General features: G+C 43.8%; 1 protein-coding gene across 1 annotated transcript in view; it reads left to right on the top strand.

Annotated features, from left to right (window-relative positions):
* Positions 1–20,518, top strand: part of PRDM6 (PR/SET domain 6) — an 87,222-nt gene that overhangs the window by 6,477 nt on the left and 60,227 nt on the right. Inside the window, exon 2 of the mRNA XM_038770069.1 lies at positions 377–684. Within this exon, the coding sequence (XP_038625997.1) occupies positions 377–684 (308 nt within the window). The remainder of the gene's footprint in view (positions 1–376; positions 685–20,518) is intronic.

Here is a 20,518-nt window from a genome sequence, read left to right as displayed (position 1 = left end):
GGAGGAACGGACCGTTGAGGGAGATTAGCAACGGGGCCAGCATTAGAGACTATGGAGGAAGGATGAAAGCTGGCCTGGCGGTAAAGGGTGACTCCGAACTCCACGATGGTTCTCTAGACTTGGGGGACCTTCCACCTCTCTTCCCAGTCAGCCGTGGCCTTCTCCAGGGGCAGGGGACTTTGGCACCATCCTCCCGCCACGGGGAGGGCGTTTGGACCCCTGGCGAGTGGCCTGCGGGCCCCGTGTGGGCATTGGCCTGGGTTCCCCGAGGATGGGTGGCATCTGGATTTAGTCTGGGGGCGGGACAGGGGAGGGTAGCCGGGCGCAGTGAAGCTAACCCTCTTTCTTTCTCGGTCCCTCTCTCCCCGTCCCACAGGCTGCGACATGTGCGCGGATCACCGGCACGGGGAGTGCCCCATGCATGGGCCCCTGCACTCGCTGCGCCGCCTTGTGGGCACCAGCAGCAGCGCGGCGGCGGCGCCCCCCACCGAGACCCCCGAGTGGCTGCGGGACCTGCCCCGGGAGGTGTGCTTATGCACCAGCACCGTGCCGGGCTTGGCCTACGGCATCTGTGCCGCCCAGCGAGTCCAACAGGGCACCTGGATCGGGCCCTTCCAGGGAGTGCTTCTCCCGCCCGATAAGGTGCAGGCGGGGGCCGTCCGGAATACCCAGCACCTCTGGGAGGTAAGTCTGCGTGTCCCCCCGGCCCCGTCATTTCCCGTGCACACCGGGGCGTCCGGCTGCACCCTCTCCCTGGCCGCCGCCCCCCATCCCCCCGGGCTTGGGGGGCTGGGACTGGGGCCTGCGTTTTTCTGGGGGGTTCCCTCATTGTAAGGTTTCTTGTGTGTAGGAAAACATTCCGGGGGGCGGGAAGGGGGGCGCGGAGGAAAAACCGATCAGGAGTAATTTGTAGAAAATCCACTTCAAAGAGGAAAAACGGGGAACACCTCCGCGCTCGAACGAATGGCCAGCGTGGGAGCAGGGTCAGGGCGAGGGGCTGCACCCACCCGGGTCCTCAGGCAGCGGAGTCGGGAGCGGGCGAGGATGCAGGCCAGGGGATTCGGGCTACTCCCCGTCGGTCTCTTAAAGCCAGTTGGTGGCCTCGCTATAGATAACCTACTGCACCTGCTCTTTCCCCCCCGGGTGCCGTGGGTGGGGGTGGGAGGGACGAGAGGCAGAGGGAGCGAGAGCCTTGCGGCCTGACCTGTTGCCCCCGGAGCTCCCTCTGGGTCCAAAATGCGGGACGCCTCTGGCTCTCTTGGAGCCCCCTCGGGGCTAGGCGAAATGCATGCCCCAGCCCCCGGATCTGACTTTTCGTAAATTCTCCGTGGTCGGCGAAACACTACTCATCAGGCCTGGACCCAACATCCTCGGAAGCAGGCGCGTATTACGGGTTTAGGCCACCAAATGGTCTTCTGCTCTACAGGATGCTGCGGCCAACTCTGGGACTATTAGAGGGATTTTGGAGGATGGGGGTGGACGGGGAAATTAGACCCACTACAGAGGAAGAAGTGACAATAAGTGGAAAATGATCGAACTGTCTGGTTTTGAAACATTTCCTTGGTTCTAGTTCCTGACTAATTAGTTGCAACCTCCACTTTGGCTTAAAGGTCATAAAACACTTTCTAGCACGCTTAATGTTATAGTGGCATCCACGAGGACCCAGATACTATAGTTAAAGGTCTGCCAATATTTTTTCGGAGGAAGCATTTTTAGTGGTAATAATTCAGCTAAACAGATTTGCCTCACACCGAAAATTGGCCTTTCCCTTTCACAGTTTAACGCACCGCGTCTTTGGTTCCCAGCTTTATTCTCAGCTATTTTTAGCAGGCCTGTGCAAAACAATAAGGACGAGACAATCCGAAGCAAAGAAGAAGTTGCTTATTTTTAGACAAGCCTTTTCAAGGAAAAATGCTGTATAAATCGAATCGGATAAATATTCTAAAATGCACCTCCTTCTTCCCATGCTTTTCCTTGTTAAATGAAATGAAGTTTTTTCTTCTGAATAAGAGAATGAAGGTTCTGTGAGTTTTCCGTACCATTCTTACTGGATTTTTGTGATACGACTGTGTTGGAGGGTTTAGAATTGAAATGGCAGCATGCGTGTGAGTGGGTGCCCCTTATTCTTAAATACTGTAGATATTTCTGGCACTTAATTCTTTCTCCCCGAGTAACAGTAAGACTAGCCACTCATTTTTTTGTGTTCATAAGGATAGCTATGTTTTGCAGACGCTGGAAGTAGATCTGTATGCGCATAGAAATGCTCAACAAATACGATTGAATGAATGAATAGAAAGGCTTAAAAATTCATTCATTCATTCTGAAGAAAGAAAATTCTGGGAGACCATGTAAAGAGGCAACCTACCCTGAGACTAACAGCATTCTCAGTTGTACCCGGGTGGTAAAATGGCAATAGCCAGTATTTTCACCACCCCCAGGGATGGTTGGGACTGAAGATAAATGTTATTTTCACAGCATACACCTGTTTCTAAAGTACCCTTTTAAACTAAAAAAAATTAGAACATTAGGACACTGAGACACTTTCTTGTCTTTTCTTCTTTTATTAGCCTGATGATTTCTGTACATCCTGATCATATGAATGAAGTTGTTTTTATGTTGGTCATCAAATGCCTTTTCCTAGGAATTTACTTCTTGTATGAAACATATTACATTGCAATAAAGAGGGAAGCAGTAAGCACCTGTAGTTCACTTTCAGAAATTTCTGCCAGCAAATAATAACTATTGAAATAATTCAATTTTAAGCATTTTTTAGGACATCTCCCAGAATATCAGGTCAATATTAGCAGACAAAAAAAATTCAAAGGAATTGGATCATGATTGCTTCCTTTTAAAAGTCAGGCCAGTAGTTAATTCCCTTCCTCACATTTTCTCCAGTCACTTGCAGATGAGAAAGCATATTTAAAGTACCAGTTCAATATTTAAACCCTGATATATCCTTTGGCAGTAACATATCTTTATTTCAGTACCATAAATGGATTTCAAATATTTTTTTCATCCAGTGTTGCAAAGTTGATAACGGATTTTTGTTTCAATTTACAGATCTTCATTGTTTTCAGAATGATGTGTTTGGTTACTTACATTGAGAAGTTATTGCAAATGTAAGCCGATTCCCTTTGGCCCTTTTCGTGTTTGCTTTCTCTTATTTTCCAGGCTGTGGCAAAAAATATTTATTTGACATAGGGATACAAACTGTGAAACCTCCTTGGGCTGTTTGAACTGATCATGCTCAGCTTACACACAATATTTTCTTTTCCTATAATCCTTGTGTTTAGCGAACAGCAATTTAGATAAATTAAGTACCATTTCATTACCTCACATCATGCCTTGACACCTATGGGTGTTCATAAGAAATTTTAAGGGTTTTTAGTAAGAGGCAAAGATCATTTATGGAGGCTTAGAAAGAGAAGTGAATTATTTAGAAAGCCAAAATGTTAGTCACTTGAGCTGTTTTTCTTCTTTTTTTCTTTTTGGCCCATTTTTATCAGAGTCAGGGTTTGCTTGTGTTTTATAAAAAAAATACAACAAACTCAAGATTGTTTAAAACAAAAACAGTACAGGGTGTATTAAGTAAACATTCACTTTGGTAATATAGGCATTTATTCCAACAATACTTAAATGTATGATAACATTTCTGGTCATTTGGAAGTAATGGGAACAATCTTTCCTAATGTTTTGCAAAGAAAACAGAGACTTTCTCAGCAATTAGGTCTTATTGATGAGAGTGAGATAATTTCCCCTTAATGTGTTTTCTAATAAAGAAGTGAAAAGGCACATTTGATTCCAACATATATGAAAACATTATCTCAATTATTAATGTGTCCTTATTCCCTAGAGATAAATTAATCTGGTTGCACATGGTTTCCCCTTTCTGCTTAACATCAGAATTTAATAAGACTAGACTTTAGGAATGTACACAGGGTCCATTAAATTCCACTGGAATAAAATATGGAAGTTTAAAATAAAGTTACAGTTTAAGATAGACTAGAGACATTGAATTTTTCAAACTACAAGTTTAGTGTAACAAGAAATTGTAGCAACTGTGAGAAAAGAAATTGCACTTTTTCACAATCAGAAATGTGGATTCTGTCAATGATGAGGAAGCCTGTTGGAATTAGTCTTGTAAATAAATTAAAATAATTTAATTTTTAAAGAAGCGTACTTAGGTTTGCATAGGTAAATTAGAAAGTTTCATTTTCATCTGTAGTGGTGTAGGAAGTCTCATTATTCCTTCTTGAGAAAATCAAAGGTTTATATAATGTAGCCATTTCTTGTGGTTTGATTTTGTGCCATAATATTTTATATCTGATTTAGAGGTTTGCTTTCAAGCAAATGGTTTATTTTTAATCATTATCCATTAGCTTTGATTTTAAATTTAGAACTGAATGAAAACCTACATTTAAAAATATATCTTACAACTACAGAATGCTAACAAAAGCATAACGGCTTTAGTTTAAAGCTGATAGTTAATTGGTACCAGTGTGAGGGAAAGTGACTTCATACAGCGAACATGGTATGTATATTGATACATACATCAGCCAGATTCCATAAACAGTGCCATGCCTATTTGCATTTATCTGTCAGTAGATAAAGCACCTTGAAATTAAGAGCTTGTTCCAATGATAGTAGCATTACAGCTTTGCTGGTTATTGGCTTGATTCACCCAAACTCCGGAGGCTATCCCAGATATACCAATGTGTGAATTATGCTTTTTGGTCATTTTTCCTCTAATATTCAAGAGTCTCCATCAGCTCAGTTCCACGTAGGCCGTGAAATTCAAATAATCACTCTCTAAAAGTAAAACTTAATAATATTACGATCAACTCTTAAATTATACCGTAGAAGGGCTGGTGTTGCATTTTAGTTTGTCTCATTTTTGATGAGACATCTTATTTTGATGATGCCCATTTTCATAGTGTGTGAGCATTTTGTATTTTAGCGTGGGCTGTAAAACCATCTACTGCCTTTTGGAAAGCTTTCCGGAATTGTGTTGGACAACTTAGTAAATAGGAGACTTAGAAATATACCTCTTAGACCCTGCCTGGGAGTTTTGGAGGAAATAAAGCTCCTATTCACCATTGAGCATGTTATCATTCATAGGATTTTTTGGAAACACACTCCATTCATTTATTGCATTTTTACTTATTTGGAAATTCCTATCTTATTGGAACTTCAACCTAAATGTCTTTGTGGAGCAGCTAAAATTGGAAATACGTGGCACTGCAGCCCTACAAAATTAGCCAATTACATTCAACCCCGTTATATTTTTGAACTGTGATTGTTCCATATGCAAATCATTTTTTGAAAGCTGGTGTGCATGGCTGCCATGGATCCTTTTGTCTTGCCATTGGTATCATTTTACAAGCTACATCACTTAGCAGGATGGAAGCAAGATCCAACAATCTCAGAGGTTCTCCATAAGGTTTCATTTGCTGTCCTAAATCAGCCCCCAAATGGTTGCACCCCGATCACATGCCCAAAGGATTGTAGCACAGAAGCCTGCGACCCTGGAACTCTGGCTGACAACCAGTTTTTCTTCCTAATTTGGCCCTGTAAATGAAAGTAATTCTTCATTTTTGGCAAAACCATATTTGGTTTCTGCAGATTACTCAGGATATATGTTACCTGATGAATCACTAAACCTTGGAGTCATCCGAATGAATAAAGGTAATACTCGCGTGAGGCGTGTCGTGGCCCCAACAGCAGCCAGAGGCGCAGTTGGTCAGTAGTATTTGGGTAACAACTGATAGCGCGTATTCCAAATGAAGGCGTCCCGTGGTTTTAGGATGGAAAAGAAGTTATGTCATTTTCGGGAATGCCATGCATTTCACAGAGCTGTCTTGAGACCTTCGTATTTTGGATTTTACACACTCCAAGATTTCATGTGTTCAGACATTCTTTGTGTATTTACACAAGAAATACAGACGCTTGTATAACTACTTAGCATAAAAGCCAGAAAATCTGGAGCAGCATATACTTTTCCGTGTAAGCATTTGCCACCTTTCCCAGATAAGTTACCGAATTCCATTATCCCAGTGGTTACACATGTGTGACAGAGGTTGACCTTTAGTCATGTCAATCCTTTGTGTGTAGGCCTCAGGCTCCAGCCTAATGGCTCAAAGCCTGATTTACTCACTGTAATAAGGGCAGGAGGTCGAACAATTGTCAGCCTGCCTGTGCGGACTCTTCTCAGAGCCCGGCTGAAGGCTGTTAACACAAAGCTTTTCAAAGTGAATTTACAACCACTACCACTGACAGAGGCCAATCAGTACACCATAAATGTCAGGTTAGTGAGATTGAGCAGTAAGTAAAGTACTGACAGCACACTATTGGCTGAAATCAATTGCTTAAGATTTAACTGAGAATAGCAATCTATGTGAAACTGAGTTTATGGAAACAGCTAAGTGCGCAGAGCAAGTTTCAGGGTGGATTACATAGATTTCCCTGTTAGCGGGTCCATCCGGGAGAGGGTTCCTTCTTTGTGCCTTACCAACCCTACTGTTGTCGCCGTGATATGATTCATGATCTGGAAATTTAACGTTCTAACCTGTGTGCTCTCTGGAGCTTAGTTGAAAAAGGAGGCAGTGTTATGCTGAAAGGAAAAAGAAAAAAAAGAAAATATGGAGCTGTCAAAACAAACTGAACAGGGGTTGTGTGCATGAGCAACGATTCAGTGTAAAGGAAGGAGTTTCGGCGGTCGGTTATTTGCGCAAATTCCCAAACTGTAATCGGGGATTTCCGTAAAGGTGCGTCCATGAATAAATGTTGCCTTTCGCTGCTCCTGAAGCTCAACGAGGCAAAACTTTCACAGCAGTCACCAGTGAATGACTGTGGACCGAGGATCTGAATATCCATGAGACGTAGTTACCCGCAAGACTGAATGTTTTTATCATTTTGTGTAATGACAGCTTGGACAACAATTCATTCAGCTCTGAAGGCATCAGCATTAAAACGTAAGAATCCATTAAAATGCTGTATGCAAGGATTTATAAATTAGGCAATTTCCTTGATTATTGCAATCATTTAGGGAATTGATTGTCCTGGTGTGGTATAGACAGATTTCAGCACTGATCATTGACAGCAAGCACGTTCTCTGATATCTACAGCCTCTGGTCACTAAAATAGACCCCATTACTGTGCCGCAGGTCTCTGTCTCAAGGTCAGTCATGCACTGAGGTAAGTTTATGTCCACAGAGACTTAGGTTTCCATAAAAACGAAACCCTCATAGGTTGGGGTGCTACTTGGAGTTTGTGGTAGGAGTCGCCATTTGTTTGTTGACTTTGAAATGCATTCTGTTGGTAGCACAGATTCTCTTTGTGATCCAGTTAGAAAGGGAATCGGTTTTGCAAATTACAGTTGTAAATATTTATTTGAATGAAGATATAAAAGTCAATAATGTGTTTTGTTTCGTGCCTCTTAGAGTTCTAATTAACCAATAGATATATTGCAGAGTAACTTGATTTTTGGTCATTTTTTTTTCTGCAAGGTAGAATAAAGACAGTGGGTTACAGGGTGAACACCATCCTTGAAACCCTGCAAGTTTTCCTATACTAGAACAAATACAAAAAATCTGCTCAGTGCTTAATCACTAACCACAAACCACAAGGATCCTTTAATGCTGGAAAAATCAGATTGGCTAGGCAGGAACAGCCAGGCCCTGTCACCTTAAAAACAACTCTAAGATGGTGCAGGTTTCACCTCTTCCTCCCCCAGCCCCCATCCCCCAAAGAGGGTTTGCCCCAAATATCATCCCACGGCCGAGAGGCCGCTACAGTACGGCCATGCTTACTTTCATTACTGTTTTCAATGAGCGTTTTTCCTCGTTGAGCAACATGAGCCAGGGGAAGGGAGCTAAATCTAAGGAAGAAAATCACCCAACACTGGTGAGACAAGATTAGGGCCAAATCATTTTAAGGACACTTTGATTATGGTTATGCTGCAGCTTGACCTCAGGCTATCTCTTCGGTTTGGAAAGAGACTCCACTGGGGCTTCAGTAGCAGCTAAGCCAGGCAATGCCTGATTTTTATTCATCTCTGGTGGTATCTGAGGAATACATTGGATTTTTTTTCAGGGCCGACAAATTTGACAGTAAGGATCGGTTACGTAAAATCCAGTGTTGTCGGGTTCAGAGGGTTCCTCAAGTGCTCCTCTCAGGCCTTCCTTCTTTGATGAATGTGTACGAGTCCCATTTTGGGGACAGCGTGTTTCTCGGCTGCAGCTCTGGTTTTAGTTCAAGGCATAGAAGCGAGTGAAGCTGACCTGGGAACCTAGGAGCAAGGTTGCATTTTGGGTGGGTGGCAGGGAGGGTTGTCGTTTTTTGTAAAGAAAAATCCAAACTTAGAACAAAAGTGAGAGATCTATTTTTTTTGAAAACTAAGAGTACTTTCACTCTCGAAATGAAACCACTTCTGTTAGGGAAGGGCCTCCTCTAGGAATGTTCAGTGGAAGGAGCCAATTGAGGAAGTGATTTTAAAGGGCTTTTTGATTGGAATCAAATTAAAGATAATCAAGTCATGTCTTCTGGGGTTTGTAAAGCACTGAGACCCTCCTTTGCACACTTGGGGGATTTTGACTTTTGCCATAAGTAGTAAATATTTCATAATAGGCATCTATCCAAATTCAGTATCACATTATTTGTGGTAATTATATTGTTTCCACTATTTCCCTAAAACTGCAAAACACACTTTATTACAAAAGGTCATTTTCCTGAAAATTCTTTAAATTGGGTCAATCGTGAATAGATTTGCTTTACGTTTCATAGCACTACTCTTGGGAATTTTTCCTGGAAGTTCATTTTCATGCAGTTCATCTGAATCTACTGTTATTCTATAAACGGTTTAACTGGGATTTTCAAAAAAGTTCCCTTCATTTTGTGTGTGTGTGTGTGTGGGGGGGGGGTTGTTTGTTTTTCTAAAACCAGGTTTTCCAGCGGCTGTAGAAAGGGAAAAATTTCAGCTACCATATTTTCAGACTTTTTTACAGAGCTCTAACTCTGTAAGTGACCAGTGCATGACTTTGAGAAAGCTATTTAATTATTGTGTGCCTCAATTTCCCCATGTGTAGACAAGGATAGGATTATCCTAAGGGGTGTCAAAAAGATTAATGAAAAAAAAGTTCCTAGCCACTGATCAGTGGCAAATGTCCTGCATTTTGTTAGTGTGGTGCTGCTAAACTATCAAATTCCTGAAACCTAGAATTGTAGAGTTGTAATGAGATAGTGATGTATACATCCTAAAAGGATTCATATTTGCCAACAAATGTCACTGTGGAAGCCAGGGGGACAACTGCTTTGCATCAGCTCATAAATTCCATGTGGCTGCACTCATGGCACTCGGCATGGCAACCACTAACCACTCCCTGCTGTATGTCAGTCAGTTGTATTTATCGAGCACTTACTGTGTACAGAGCACTGTACTAAGCACTTGGGAGAGTACAATATAACAATATAACAGACCCAACCCCTTGCCCACAGTGAGTTTAGAGTCTAGAGGGGGAGACAGATATTAATATAAATAAGTAAATTACAGATATGTACATAAGAGCTATGGGGCTGGGAGGGGGGACGAATAAAGGGAGCAAGTTGGCGACACAGAAGGGAGTGGGAGAAGAGGAAAGGAGGGCTTTGTCAGGGAAGGCCTCTTGGAGGAGCTGTGCCTTCAATAAATCTTTGAAGTGGGGGAAAATAATTGTCAATCAGATATGAAGAGGGAGGGCTTTCCAGGGCAGAAACAGGACGTGGGTGAGAGGTCGGTGGTGAGATAGACGAGACTGAAATGCAGTGAGAAGGTTAGCATTAGAGGAGCGAACTGTGTGGGCTGGGTTGTAGTAGGAGAGCAGTGGGGTGAGGTAGGAGGGGGCAAGGTTACTGAGTGTTTTAAAGCCAATGGTGAGGAGTTTCTGTTGATGAGGAGGTGGATGGGCAACTACTGGAGGTTCTTGAGGGGAGGGGAAACATGGCCTGAATGTTTTTGTAGCAGAGAAAAGCAGAGTGAAATATGGACTGGAGTGGGGAGAGACAGGAGGCTGGCATGTGTACATGCACCCGGCACTGGTAGCTGACTCATTTAAAAAAGCAGTATGCCTTAGTGGATAAAAGCACGGGCCTGAAAATCAGAGGATCTGGATTCTAATCCCAGCTCTGCCACTTGCATGCTTCACTTCTCTGACACTCAATTACCGCATCTGAATGTTGGGGGTAAAACACCTCTTCTCCCTGCCTCTTAGACTATGAACCCCTTGTGGGACGGGTGTGCTGTCTGACCTGGTTATCTTGTATTGACATCAGGGCTTTGTACAGTTCTTGGCACATCGTATGTGCTTAACAAGTAACCCAGTTACTATCTGGCTGTCTTCTCAAGTTTGGCATTGATGCCAACTGAAATGAGCTTTCAGGTTCAAAAATGAGGTGAGGGGCAGGGGACTAGGCAGGGAGAAATGGGCAGTGATCTTCAGGATGTGGGGCGTTGTGTGTGTGGGGGGGTAATCTGGCCCTGCATTCCTACACTTTGGGACCCAGATTTGCCCCTGCTACCGATCTATAAGTATAGCTATTTTTCCAGCACAATTTTCAAGACTCTAGTGCACTCTAGCGCACATGGATATAAAGAAACTGAGATTCTACACATATAGCCACCAAATTGTATTTTAAGCTTAAATCAGAAGGCCATAGTTGATTTTGTTGTTTGTCACACTTAAAATGCAGATTTATTTAGCTCTCTTCACAAATTGCTCCAGTCAAAGAATTGTGTAGTAAATGGAAAGATCCACCCTTTCCTCTCCATCCAAACCGCTACCCTGCTCGTTCACGCTCTCATCCTATCCCGTCTGGACTACTGCATCAGCCTTCTCTCTGATCTCCCATCCTCATGTCTCTCCCCACTTCAATCCATACTTCATGCTGCTGCCCGGATTGTCTTTGTCCAGAAATGCTCTGGGCATGTTACTCCCCTCCTCAAAAATCTCCAGTGGCTACCAATCAATCTGTGCATCAGGCAGAAACTCCTCACCCTCGGCTTCAAGGCTCTCCATCGCCTCGCCCCCTCCTACCTCACCTCCCTTCTCTCCTTCTACAGCCCAACCTGCACCCTCCGCTCCTCTGCCACTAATCTCCTCACCGTGCCTCGTTCTCGCCTGTCCCGCCATCGACCCCCGGCCCACGTCATCCCCCTGGCCTGGAATGCCCTCCCTCTGCCCATCTGCCAAGCTAGCTCTCTTCCTCCCTTCAAGGCCCTACTGAGAGCTCACCTCCTCCAGGAGGCCTTCCCAGACTGAGCCCCTTCCTTCCTCTCCCCCTCCTCCCCCTCTCCACCCCCCCGTCTTACCTCCTTCCCTTCCCCACAGCACCTGTATATATGTATATATGTTTGTACATATTTATTACTCTATTTATTTATTTATTTATTTTACTTGTACATATCTATTCTATTTATTTTATTTTGTTAGTATGTTTGGTTTTGTTCTCTGTCTCCCCCTTCTAGACTGTGAGCCCACTGTTGGGTAGGGACTGTCTCTATATGTTGCGAACTTGTACTTCCCAAGCGCTTAGTACAGTGCTCTGCACACAGTAAGCGCTCAATAAATACGATTGATTGGTTGATTGATCTAGCAAGATAAGGAAAAATCAACAGGTCGGGCTCTCAATTTCTAGCAGTAAGCAGGTGGGTCTTCCACAAATGAAGGGCATTTGAGGAAAGAATCTTAGCCACTAAGGGATTCTCCTTCACGATAACCATCCCTCCCCTCCTCACTGGGAAGCTGGTCAGAAGTGCAGGGTGTTCTCTCCCGGGGTGGGTCTAGAAAAATCATGAACAAGATCTGGAGGTGCTCCTGTGCTGGACTCCAAGGCAGGAGCCATATATTCGGTTGGTCTGACACCAAATATTGAATTTTGCATAAGAAAACATTGCAGTGCCTGGCATACAGTGAATGGTCAATAAATATTAAACAGCAACAAATCACCTCGTCTCTTGCTACTGGACATAAACAATTGGGGGTGCGAAACGCTAACACATATAATAAACTATAGTAGCTGACTGATTAGATATTTTGTGTAGAAAATTGGAAAACCAGCCTTCCAAATGACAGTCTGTAATTAAAAATTGTAGTTTTTTAAATGGAAACAGATGGCAGAAGTACCTCAAGATGAGAACCACAAAACAACCAGAACATAGATGTTGCCAGTCCTTTGGAAATGAATATCTGACCTAAAATTGCCTGCTGACAGCTTGGCCATTAAGAATGTCATTTTCTGAGTAAGTGGTGTCTCCATGCTCCATAACAGGCCAGACATTAGCAAAATTGTTCTCTTGGGCTCATGGCATAGGGTGGACCACAGTCCACACATCAGCAACAATTCCTGTAATGAATAGTGGACACATTATCATCATCATCATCATCATCATCATCATCATCATCATCATCATTGTATTTGTAAGTGCCTACGGCCTGCCTCTGGCCTGGAATGCCCTCCCTTCTCATATCTGACAGACGATCTCCTCACCTTCAAAGTCTTATTGAAAGCACATCTCCTCCAAGAGGCCTTCCCTAAGACCTCCTTTTCTCTTCTCCTACTCCCTTCTGTGTCGTCCTGACTCGCTCCCTTTATTTGTCCCCCCTCCCAGCCCCAAAGCACTTATGTAATAATAATAATAATAATAATGATGGCATTTATTAAGTGCTTACTATGTGCAAAGCACTGTTCTAAGCACCGGGGAGGTTACAAGGTGATCAGGTTGTCCCACGGGGGGCTCACAGTCTTAATCCCCATTTTACAGATGAGGTAACTGAGGCACAGAGAAGTTAAATGACTTGCCCACAGTCACACAGCTGACAATGACGTCTGACTCCAAAGCCCAGGCTCTTTCCACTGAGCCACGCTGCTGTATTGTATTTATTTATATTAATGTCTATTTCCCCCTTTAGACTGTAGGCTTGTTGTGGGTGGGGAATGTGTCTGTTTATTGTTACATAGTACTCTCCCAATCACTTGGTACAGTGCTCTGCACACAGTAAGCGCTCAATAAATACGATAGACTGACTTTAGTGCTTACTGTGTGTCAAACACTGTTCTAAGGTCTGGGGTAGATACAAGATAAACAGGTTGGACACAGGCCATGTTCCACATGGGGCTCACAGGTTTAAGCCCCATTTTACAGATGAGATAACTGAGGCACAGAGAAGTGAAGTGACTTACCCAAGGTCACACAGCAGATACGTGGCAGAGCTGGAATTAGAACCCAGGTCCTCTGACTCCCAGGCCCTTACTCTTTCCACTAGGCCACGCAGCTCGTAACTAGTAGCAAACCCAGAACCTTCCCAGCTGGCTCCACCTCTTACCCCAGGTCCAGGACTTCTCTCAGCCTATGTCTCTTGGGCTGAAGCCTGGCCCTCTCCTGCCTGACCTTAGCTTCCTCACTGGTCCTCCTTGCAATCTTCTGCTGTGGCAGCTGCTTCAGACTCCCAACAGTCAGGAGAATGTTCTTGCTCTCCTCCGACCTTGGGGCTGCACTGGGGCTGCACGTGAGGTGTGTTTGATGGGGAGGGAGGATTGTATGTTGTAGCAGAGGGCTAACTTCCCCACTGCTATCTGTGGGTCCTATCACTGCTCTCGCCGCTGATGAGCCAGGAGAAAAGGGGTCCCAGGAAAGGTCCTCACTTCAGTAGCAGCACTCTTCCACTACTCCCAGCTTGGACACAGCTAGGCCTGGCCCTACCTATTGCCAGCATGCATCTGGTCTGACCCCCTTAACAGCTCTGACTTGCTCTCTGTCCCACTTCTAACCCAACCTGGCCACACTTCCCTGTCAGCCTAAACCACCTCACTTAGCTGGGGCATAAAGCAGGCAATTATCATTATTATTTTAAATAATAATGATAGCAGTATTTGTTAAGCACTTACTTTGTGCCAAGTGCTGTACTAAGTGCTTGAGGAGATAGGTCCCACATGGGGGTCACAGTCTAATTAGGAAGAACTGGTACTGAATCCCCATTTTGCAGAAGGGGGAACTGAGGCAAAGAGAAGTTAAGTGACTTGTCCCAGGTCACACAACAGGTGAGTGGTGGAGCTGGGTTTAGAACCCAGGTCTTCTCACTCCCAGGCCTGTGCTCTTTCCGCTAGGCCACATTGCTTATCTATTAAGGAGATTTGGACAACTTTAGATTGTCTGTGCTAAGGAGAACTGGGAGATCACAGATAATCAAAATCCACAGATAATTCAGAGTTCCTATTTTAGCCATTGGCTTGAAACCCTGCCTTTAATCACCATATCTTTACTGAAATGGCCAACAAAAGATGAAAAAATGGATTTGAGTTCACCTTCCCAGCACACACACGGGTGGAGGGGCTGACGAACAGGAAAATTAAGTGCCTCAAAGGAGGACAGAAGGAAGAGAAGACAGGGGTCTGAGTCATATCCAACCCTGATCATTGGGCCCTGGAGAATTGATACTTCTAGACTGCCTCCTGGGGTATTGGCTGGAGTGTGTGCTGAGGGAGTAGCCACCTTGGCTCTGGATGGTGCAGATGGAAAACCGGCAGAGTTGGGCCTATTGTCACCTTCACTCAAACGTGTAAAAGCTGTGTGAGCTTTACAGCCCAGGAATTCCTTACTGGGCAGGCAAATGATCTCAAGCTTTCATCTCCCACTCGTAGCCATGCATAGCTCATTGAGGGCAGGGAATGTGTTTGTTTACTGTTATAGTGTACTCTCCCAAGCATTCATTTATTCATTCACTCAATCATATTTATTGAGCACTTACTATGTGCAGAGCAATGTACTAAGTGCTTGGAAAGTACATACAGGTCTGCACACAGTAAGCGCTCAGTAAATACGAATGAATGAAGTATGCTCACTCCTCCCTTCACTCGCACTCATGCCCCATCCCACGCCTAGTGTCACTCACATCCAGGCTTGAACTGGCTCCCTCTTAAATTGTGAAATCTTAGGCTCCCTGGTTCATGCTTGTGTAAGGACCTGCTCAGAGCAGCAAGGCATGAGGCAGGGTCCTGGTTCTGTCCTGAGTTTCTGCTGCAAAGGCACTGAATCACCATTAATCCGGCTTGGGCTGGGAGGTAATATGATCAAGGAGCTGTACAGAGGAAGCAGACTGAAGTGCCTTAGAAGTGTGGAGAAAGTTGACTGTTGTGAGAGATACGCTTCAGGGAGTTTAGCATCTGTCCTGATTTTAGCCTCAAACTAACTCCCTCCTTTCATACAGTGATGAAATCCTTAACAGATATAGTGACAGCACCAACGTGGGGTTTAATGTTTTTCAAGCCTGGGCCGTTGGATTGAGTTCATTCAGAATTACAGGTCACCTCAATGTGAATGATTCATGTTGTTATTATCAGCTTTGATTTCTCAGAATATGATGGATGGGGAACTTGTGATCTAGCCATAGCCAAAGAAGTGTTGGACAGTTTGCAAAAACTGTTTCCTAGTTTTACCACTTCCTGTGCTCATCTTTGGAAACCCAGGTTTGGCGTGAGCAGAGGAAGCTGAAACATCTTGTATGAGCAGTTAGAAAGGCAGCTAACCATTGGTGGAGGAAAGGGAAAAAATGTGAACAAAATGGCTGGTTCCTGTCAGTACATTTCTCTGGGCACCAATGGGAAACAAGCACTACAGTGCCCAGTTGTTTTGGGAAGGCTGGGGTGTTTGGTGGATGGGCCTTGGAAACCCTGCAGTGCCCTTTGCCCCTGAAGATCTGAATGTCCAGGGTGGAAATGTCCAGATGTGGCAAAGAGAAGTAGGCAAATTATGAAATGCCCAGGTTACATGGAGAGCATGAATGCAATCTGACATTTTGGGACAATGGAATCAGCTTTATCAGAGCAAGACCAGTTTCCAGCTAATGACCTCCTCTCTGCTTCTCCAGCCCTTGTTGACTTCTTTGCTCTTCTCTGTAGCTGCCCACCTTCTCTGATTCTACTACTACTACTACTACTACTACTACTACTACTACTACTACTACTAATTGTGAGCTTCCCCTCTTAGACTGAGACCCCTGAGGGACAGGGACAGTACCTAATTCCCATCTGTGTAGTCTCTCCTAGCATTTAATACACTGCTCTGCATGCAGTAAGCACTTAATAAATACTATTACTACTACTATTACTACTACTACTACTACTAATTGTGGTATCCCCTCTCTAGACCATAAGCTCCTTTTGGGCAGAGAATATGGCTACCAATTCTACTATATTGTACTCTCCCAAGTGGGTACGGTGCTCTGTACCCAGTAAGTGCTCAATAAATAACATGGGTTGATGGTTTAGCCCTTACTATATGCCAAGCACTGTCCCAAGTGCTGATCAAGATAATCAGATTGGACATAGTCCCTGTCCCATATGGGGCTCATAGTCTAAGTGGGGGGAGGGATACTGAACCTGCACTTTACTGATGAGGAAACTATGGCCAGAGAAATCAAGTGACTTGTCCCAAAGTTACACAATAGTTGAGTGGGAGAGCCGGGTCTGTCTCCCCCTCTAGACTGTAAGCTCCTTGTAGGCAGGGAATGTGTTTGTTATATTGTTATATCTTACTCTCCTAAGTGCTTAGTACAGTGCCCTGCACACAGTAAGCACTCAAAAAATACGATTGACTGATTAGAACCCAAGTCCACTGACTCCCAAGCCTATACTCTTTCCACTAGACCACACTGCTTCCCTACTCTCCCTTAACCTGGTCTGTGGCTGCCAAGCTGCAGGTACTGCTTATGCCAGAACCTCAACCCAAGAGAAGCAGCGTGGCTCAGTGGAAAAAGCACGGGCTTTGGAGTCAGAGGTCATGGGTTCAAATCCCGGCTCCCCCCTTGTCAGCTGTGTGACTTTGGGCAAGTCACTTAACTTCTCTGGGCCTCAGTTCCCTCATCTGTAAAATGAGGATGAAGACTGTGAGCCCCACGTGGGACAACCTGATCACCTTGTAAATTCCCCAGTGCTTAGAACAGTGCTCTGCACATAGTAAGCGCTTAATAAATGCCATAAAAAAACACCCAATTTCCTCTTGTACCTACCCAGCAGACTGTAAAGTGGATTGCAGCTGAGCTTCCTGGAGTTTACTCTCTCGGCATCTAGCAGTTCATTTAATCTGGCACCAGACCTAGCAGTGTCATTTGGGACACAGCTATTTTAGGCTTCTCCCTGAGGATCCCAACACACCCATCCAGGTCAGGTGGTTTGGGTAATGAAAGAATTCCAAAGCCTCACACGTTACTTTGGCAGTTTCCTCCCAGTATAAAAGTGAGGAAGGTTCAGGGCAATACTTTACCAATGACTGTGGATTCTATGAATAACAATAATAATAATAATAATTGTGGTATTTGTTAAGCACTTACTGTGTGCCAAGCACTGTTCTAAGCATTGGGGTATATACAAGGTAATCATGTCAAACACAGTCCCTACCCCATTTGGGGTTCACAGTCTAAGTTGGGGGAAGCACAGGGAAGTTAAGTGAGTTACCCAAGGTCACACAGCAGGCAAGTGGCAGGGGTGGGATGAGAACCCAGTTATCCTGACTCCAAGGCCCGTGATCTTTCCACTAGGACCTGCTGCTCCTCACACACCACACCACCAAGTGACCTCTATTTTTCCTTCCTACAACCCCAACAGTTTCTTATTAAAGTCCATCCCAGAGCCAGAACCTAGGCAAGATACCAAACCATCTGGGTTGGCATGCCCTGGATGTGATATATGTTACCATGACAGTTTTTAAAAAGGTGCCAATCCACTTTATAGCCAACTGGATGATAATGAGGTATGGGGAATTGAAAAAATGAGATCTGGGAATAGCCCAGAGCAAGTGCTGTTTTCTATTTGCATCAGAAAATACAGTAAAGGAGAGCAGTAAAGATTTAAGGGAGTAATAAGTGGCATAGGAGAGGAACTACAGGACACTGGAGAAAAAGAGAAAAGTGTTAAGGGAGAGTGGAAAGAAACAGGTAAAAATGGTTAGAGGAGAAGGAAAGAGAAGAGGTGAGAAGAAGTGGACAGATTACAACTCAATGGTTGAGGGTTTTCCTATTGCTGTGCATTTTACTGCCACCATCTATCCATCATTCAATCATTGGTATTTACTGAGTGCTCACTGTATGCACAGCACTGTTCTAAGTGCTTGGGAGAGTACAATTCAATAGACACAATTCCTGCCCTCAAGGAGTTTACAGTTTAGTGGACTGTAAGCTAACCCTAACCCTAACCTTAATCTAATTCTCATCTTTCGGAGCTCAGTTTTCTACATCATTCTGGGACTAGTGAGTTGCATTACCAATTTCTTTGCTCTCGTACACCTCCACAGAGACTTAGACCCTCTTTCCCCTGAACTATGTTTCCCCCGGAATTGCAAGAATGTGTTTTGCTTGGGAGCTGGAGCCGATTAAACCCAAGGATGCTGCCCTTAACATAACACTATCTTTTGGGGAACCTTGTCAACCCTGGACTGACAGACACTTCAGAACTTCCTTTTCTGACCAACTGGAATTTTCTGGTTTTAGAAGCACATTGTCAGCTGAGTGGGCGACTCCTTACTGAGAGGATTCATTCATCTCCGGGTAGGAAAGCAGGATGCCAAAGGGACTTGGAGGGTTCAAGTTGAGTGGGGTCACTTAAAATTACAAGGAATTCCTGGTTTGCTCAGGGAGCTGAGCTAGCCTCAGCAGGACCTTAAAGCTTAAAAATATAACATAACAAAACAAAACAAAACAAAAAATGGTCTCTCTGTGCCTGGCTAAGTACAAAATTTCAAACAATTTATATGTTTGAAGCTGAGGTCTATTTTCACATTTTGAGTATTTTTCAGCTTAAGATGAATTTAATCAGAAATGAACTTTTGGAAAAGATGGAAATATCCAGAAAAATGTAAATGAAAAAACTAAATGCTGTAAGTTTCTTAATATCTTACACAGTGTTTTACCATCAAAATGCTGGCTACAAGTTAGCAAAGCTAACAGGGTGACAGGGAATACATCATTGTAGTTCTACCCTAAAATGAATAATTCTGTGTGAACTTGTGGAAGATCATTTCCAGTTTTCTACAATTTCATGAAATGGGATCTAATTGAAATGTGATGAAAAATACTGTTTTTTGACTTCATACAGGATGTTGTGAGGATTTATGATGGGGTTGATAAAGGGCTTTGGTAAAAAAATAATTTAAAACTACTTAGTATATAAGGGGGTTAAAGATTCTTCCTATAATTACTTATTTACTTAGAATACTAATTCTTCAAAGTTGGTTTTCCCTTACAAGAGTTTTTGCCCCTTCTGTTTCCTGAGCTTTCCATTCTCTGTTCTCTGGATTGTCCTACCCTTTTCTGGTCACGCTTCTCTCAATCTGTTTTCCATTCAATTTGACAAATTGTTAAACACTGCTCCTTCATTTTACATTCTTCCTTTTCCCTGATTCTTGTCTCTGCTGTTTCCCTGTTTCTTTCTGCTACTATTTATATTGCATCTCAGTTTTGGTGGAAGCTGGAGGTTCAGAGTTGGGGACTTTTGAGACCAAAGAGCAGAAGACTCTACACAGTGCCCTACTGGGTCAGTCCCATGGCCTATCCTGCCCAGGACTTGTTCTCTGCACTGGCCTCAGAACACTTGGTGAAATTGTGTGATGGTTACATCTGTCTTCACGGACCATTAAACATCTTTAACTTTCCCTCTAAAATCCATTGTAAACCTTTTGGCTCTAAATCTATTTAACCTTTCCTGAGCCTACTAACACCCCTGACTTTTCCACCAAGTACTCTTTGCGGGCCTGCCTTCTATGAATCCACAGAACCTTCTAACTTACTGATCTTTTTTCCTCTAATGCCCATAACTTTCTGTCTACTATCCCATTAAAGACAGCCCATATGAATTTATCCAAACCCTTCTGGAACCTATTGATATTTTCTGCCTTCACAACTTTCTGAGTTCCATCTGATTTCCATCCACTGGACAAAGAAGTGTTCCTTTTTGAGTGTTTTGAACACATTGCCCAAATCTCCAGTGAATGCCCCCTTGCCCTGATGCGTATAGGATTTGGGGTGCCCCAACTCAGTATTCCCCTTTCCACACCTTGTGGATGTCAATTTTGTCCCCTCTAAATCTGCATCTTTCTAGACTGGAGAGCCCAAATCCTGTCAGTTTATCTTCACGGGAAGCTTGCCTCCTGAGTCTTCCAAGTCAATACTAAATCAGCTCCCTGTCAAATGGCTAGGAAGGCACTTGGGATAATTCTTGCAAGGGTGAACAGTCCCCTGATAATTTACATTTGCCAATTTTTTTGTCCAGTAATTTCATCTTTCAGTGCTTTCCTGACCCCCTACTTCTTCTCCCCAGCTACTAAATTATCTGATCCTAGACAGAGTTGCATTTTAGGGAGAGGTGAACAAAATTCCAGGAAAAATAGATGAATTTCAGCATAATGTGTCAACTGTGCTTGTTTCAAAGGCTATCCCTAGGCCTCTGTTTTCTTTGGTCTCCCATTCAATGCAGGCTTGGACTACTCATAAGGTGAAGT

This window comes from Tachyglossus aculeatus, chromosome X4 (assembly GCF_015852505.1).
Source record: "Tachyglossus aculeatus isolate mTacAcu1 chromosome X4, mTacAcu1.pri, whole genome shotgun sequence".
Taxonomy (NCBI): Eukaryota; Metazoa; Chordata; class Mammalia; order Monotremata; family Tachyglossidae; genus Tachyglossus; species Tachyglossus aculeatus.
The sequence above is the reverse complement of the archived record's forward strand: the minus strand, read 5'-3'. Positions and strand labels throughout refer to the sequence as shown.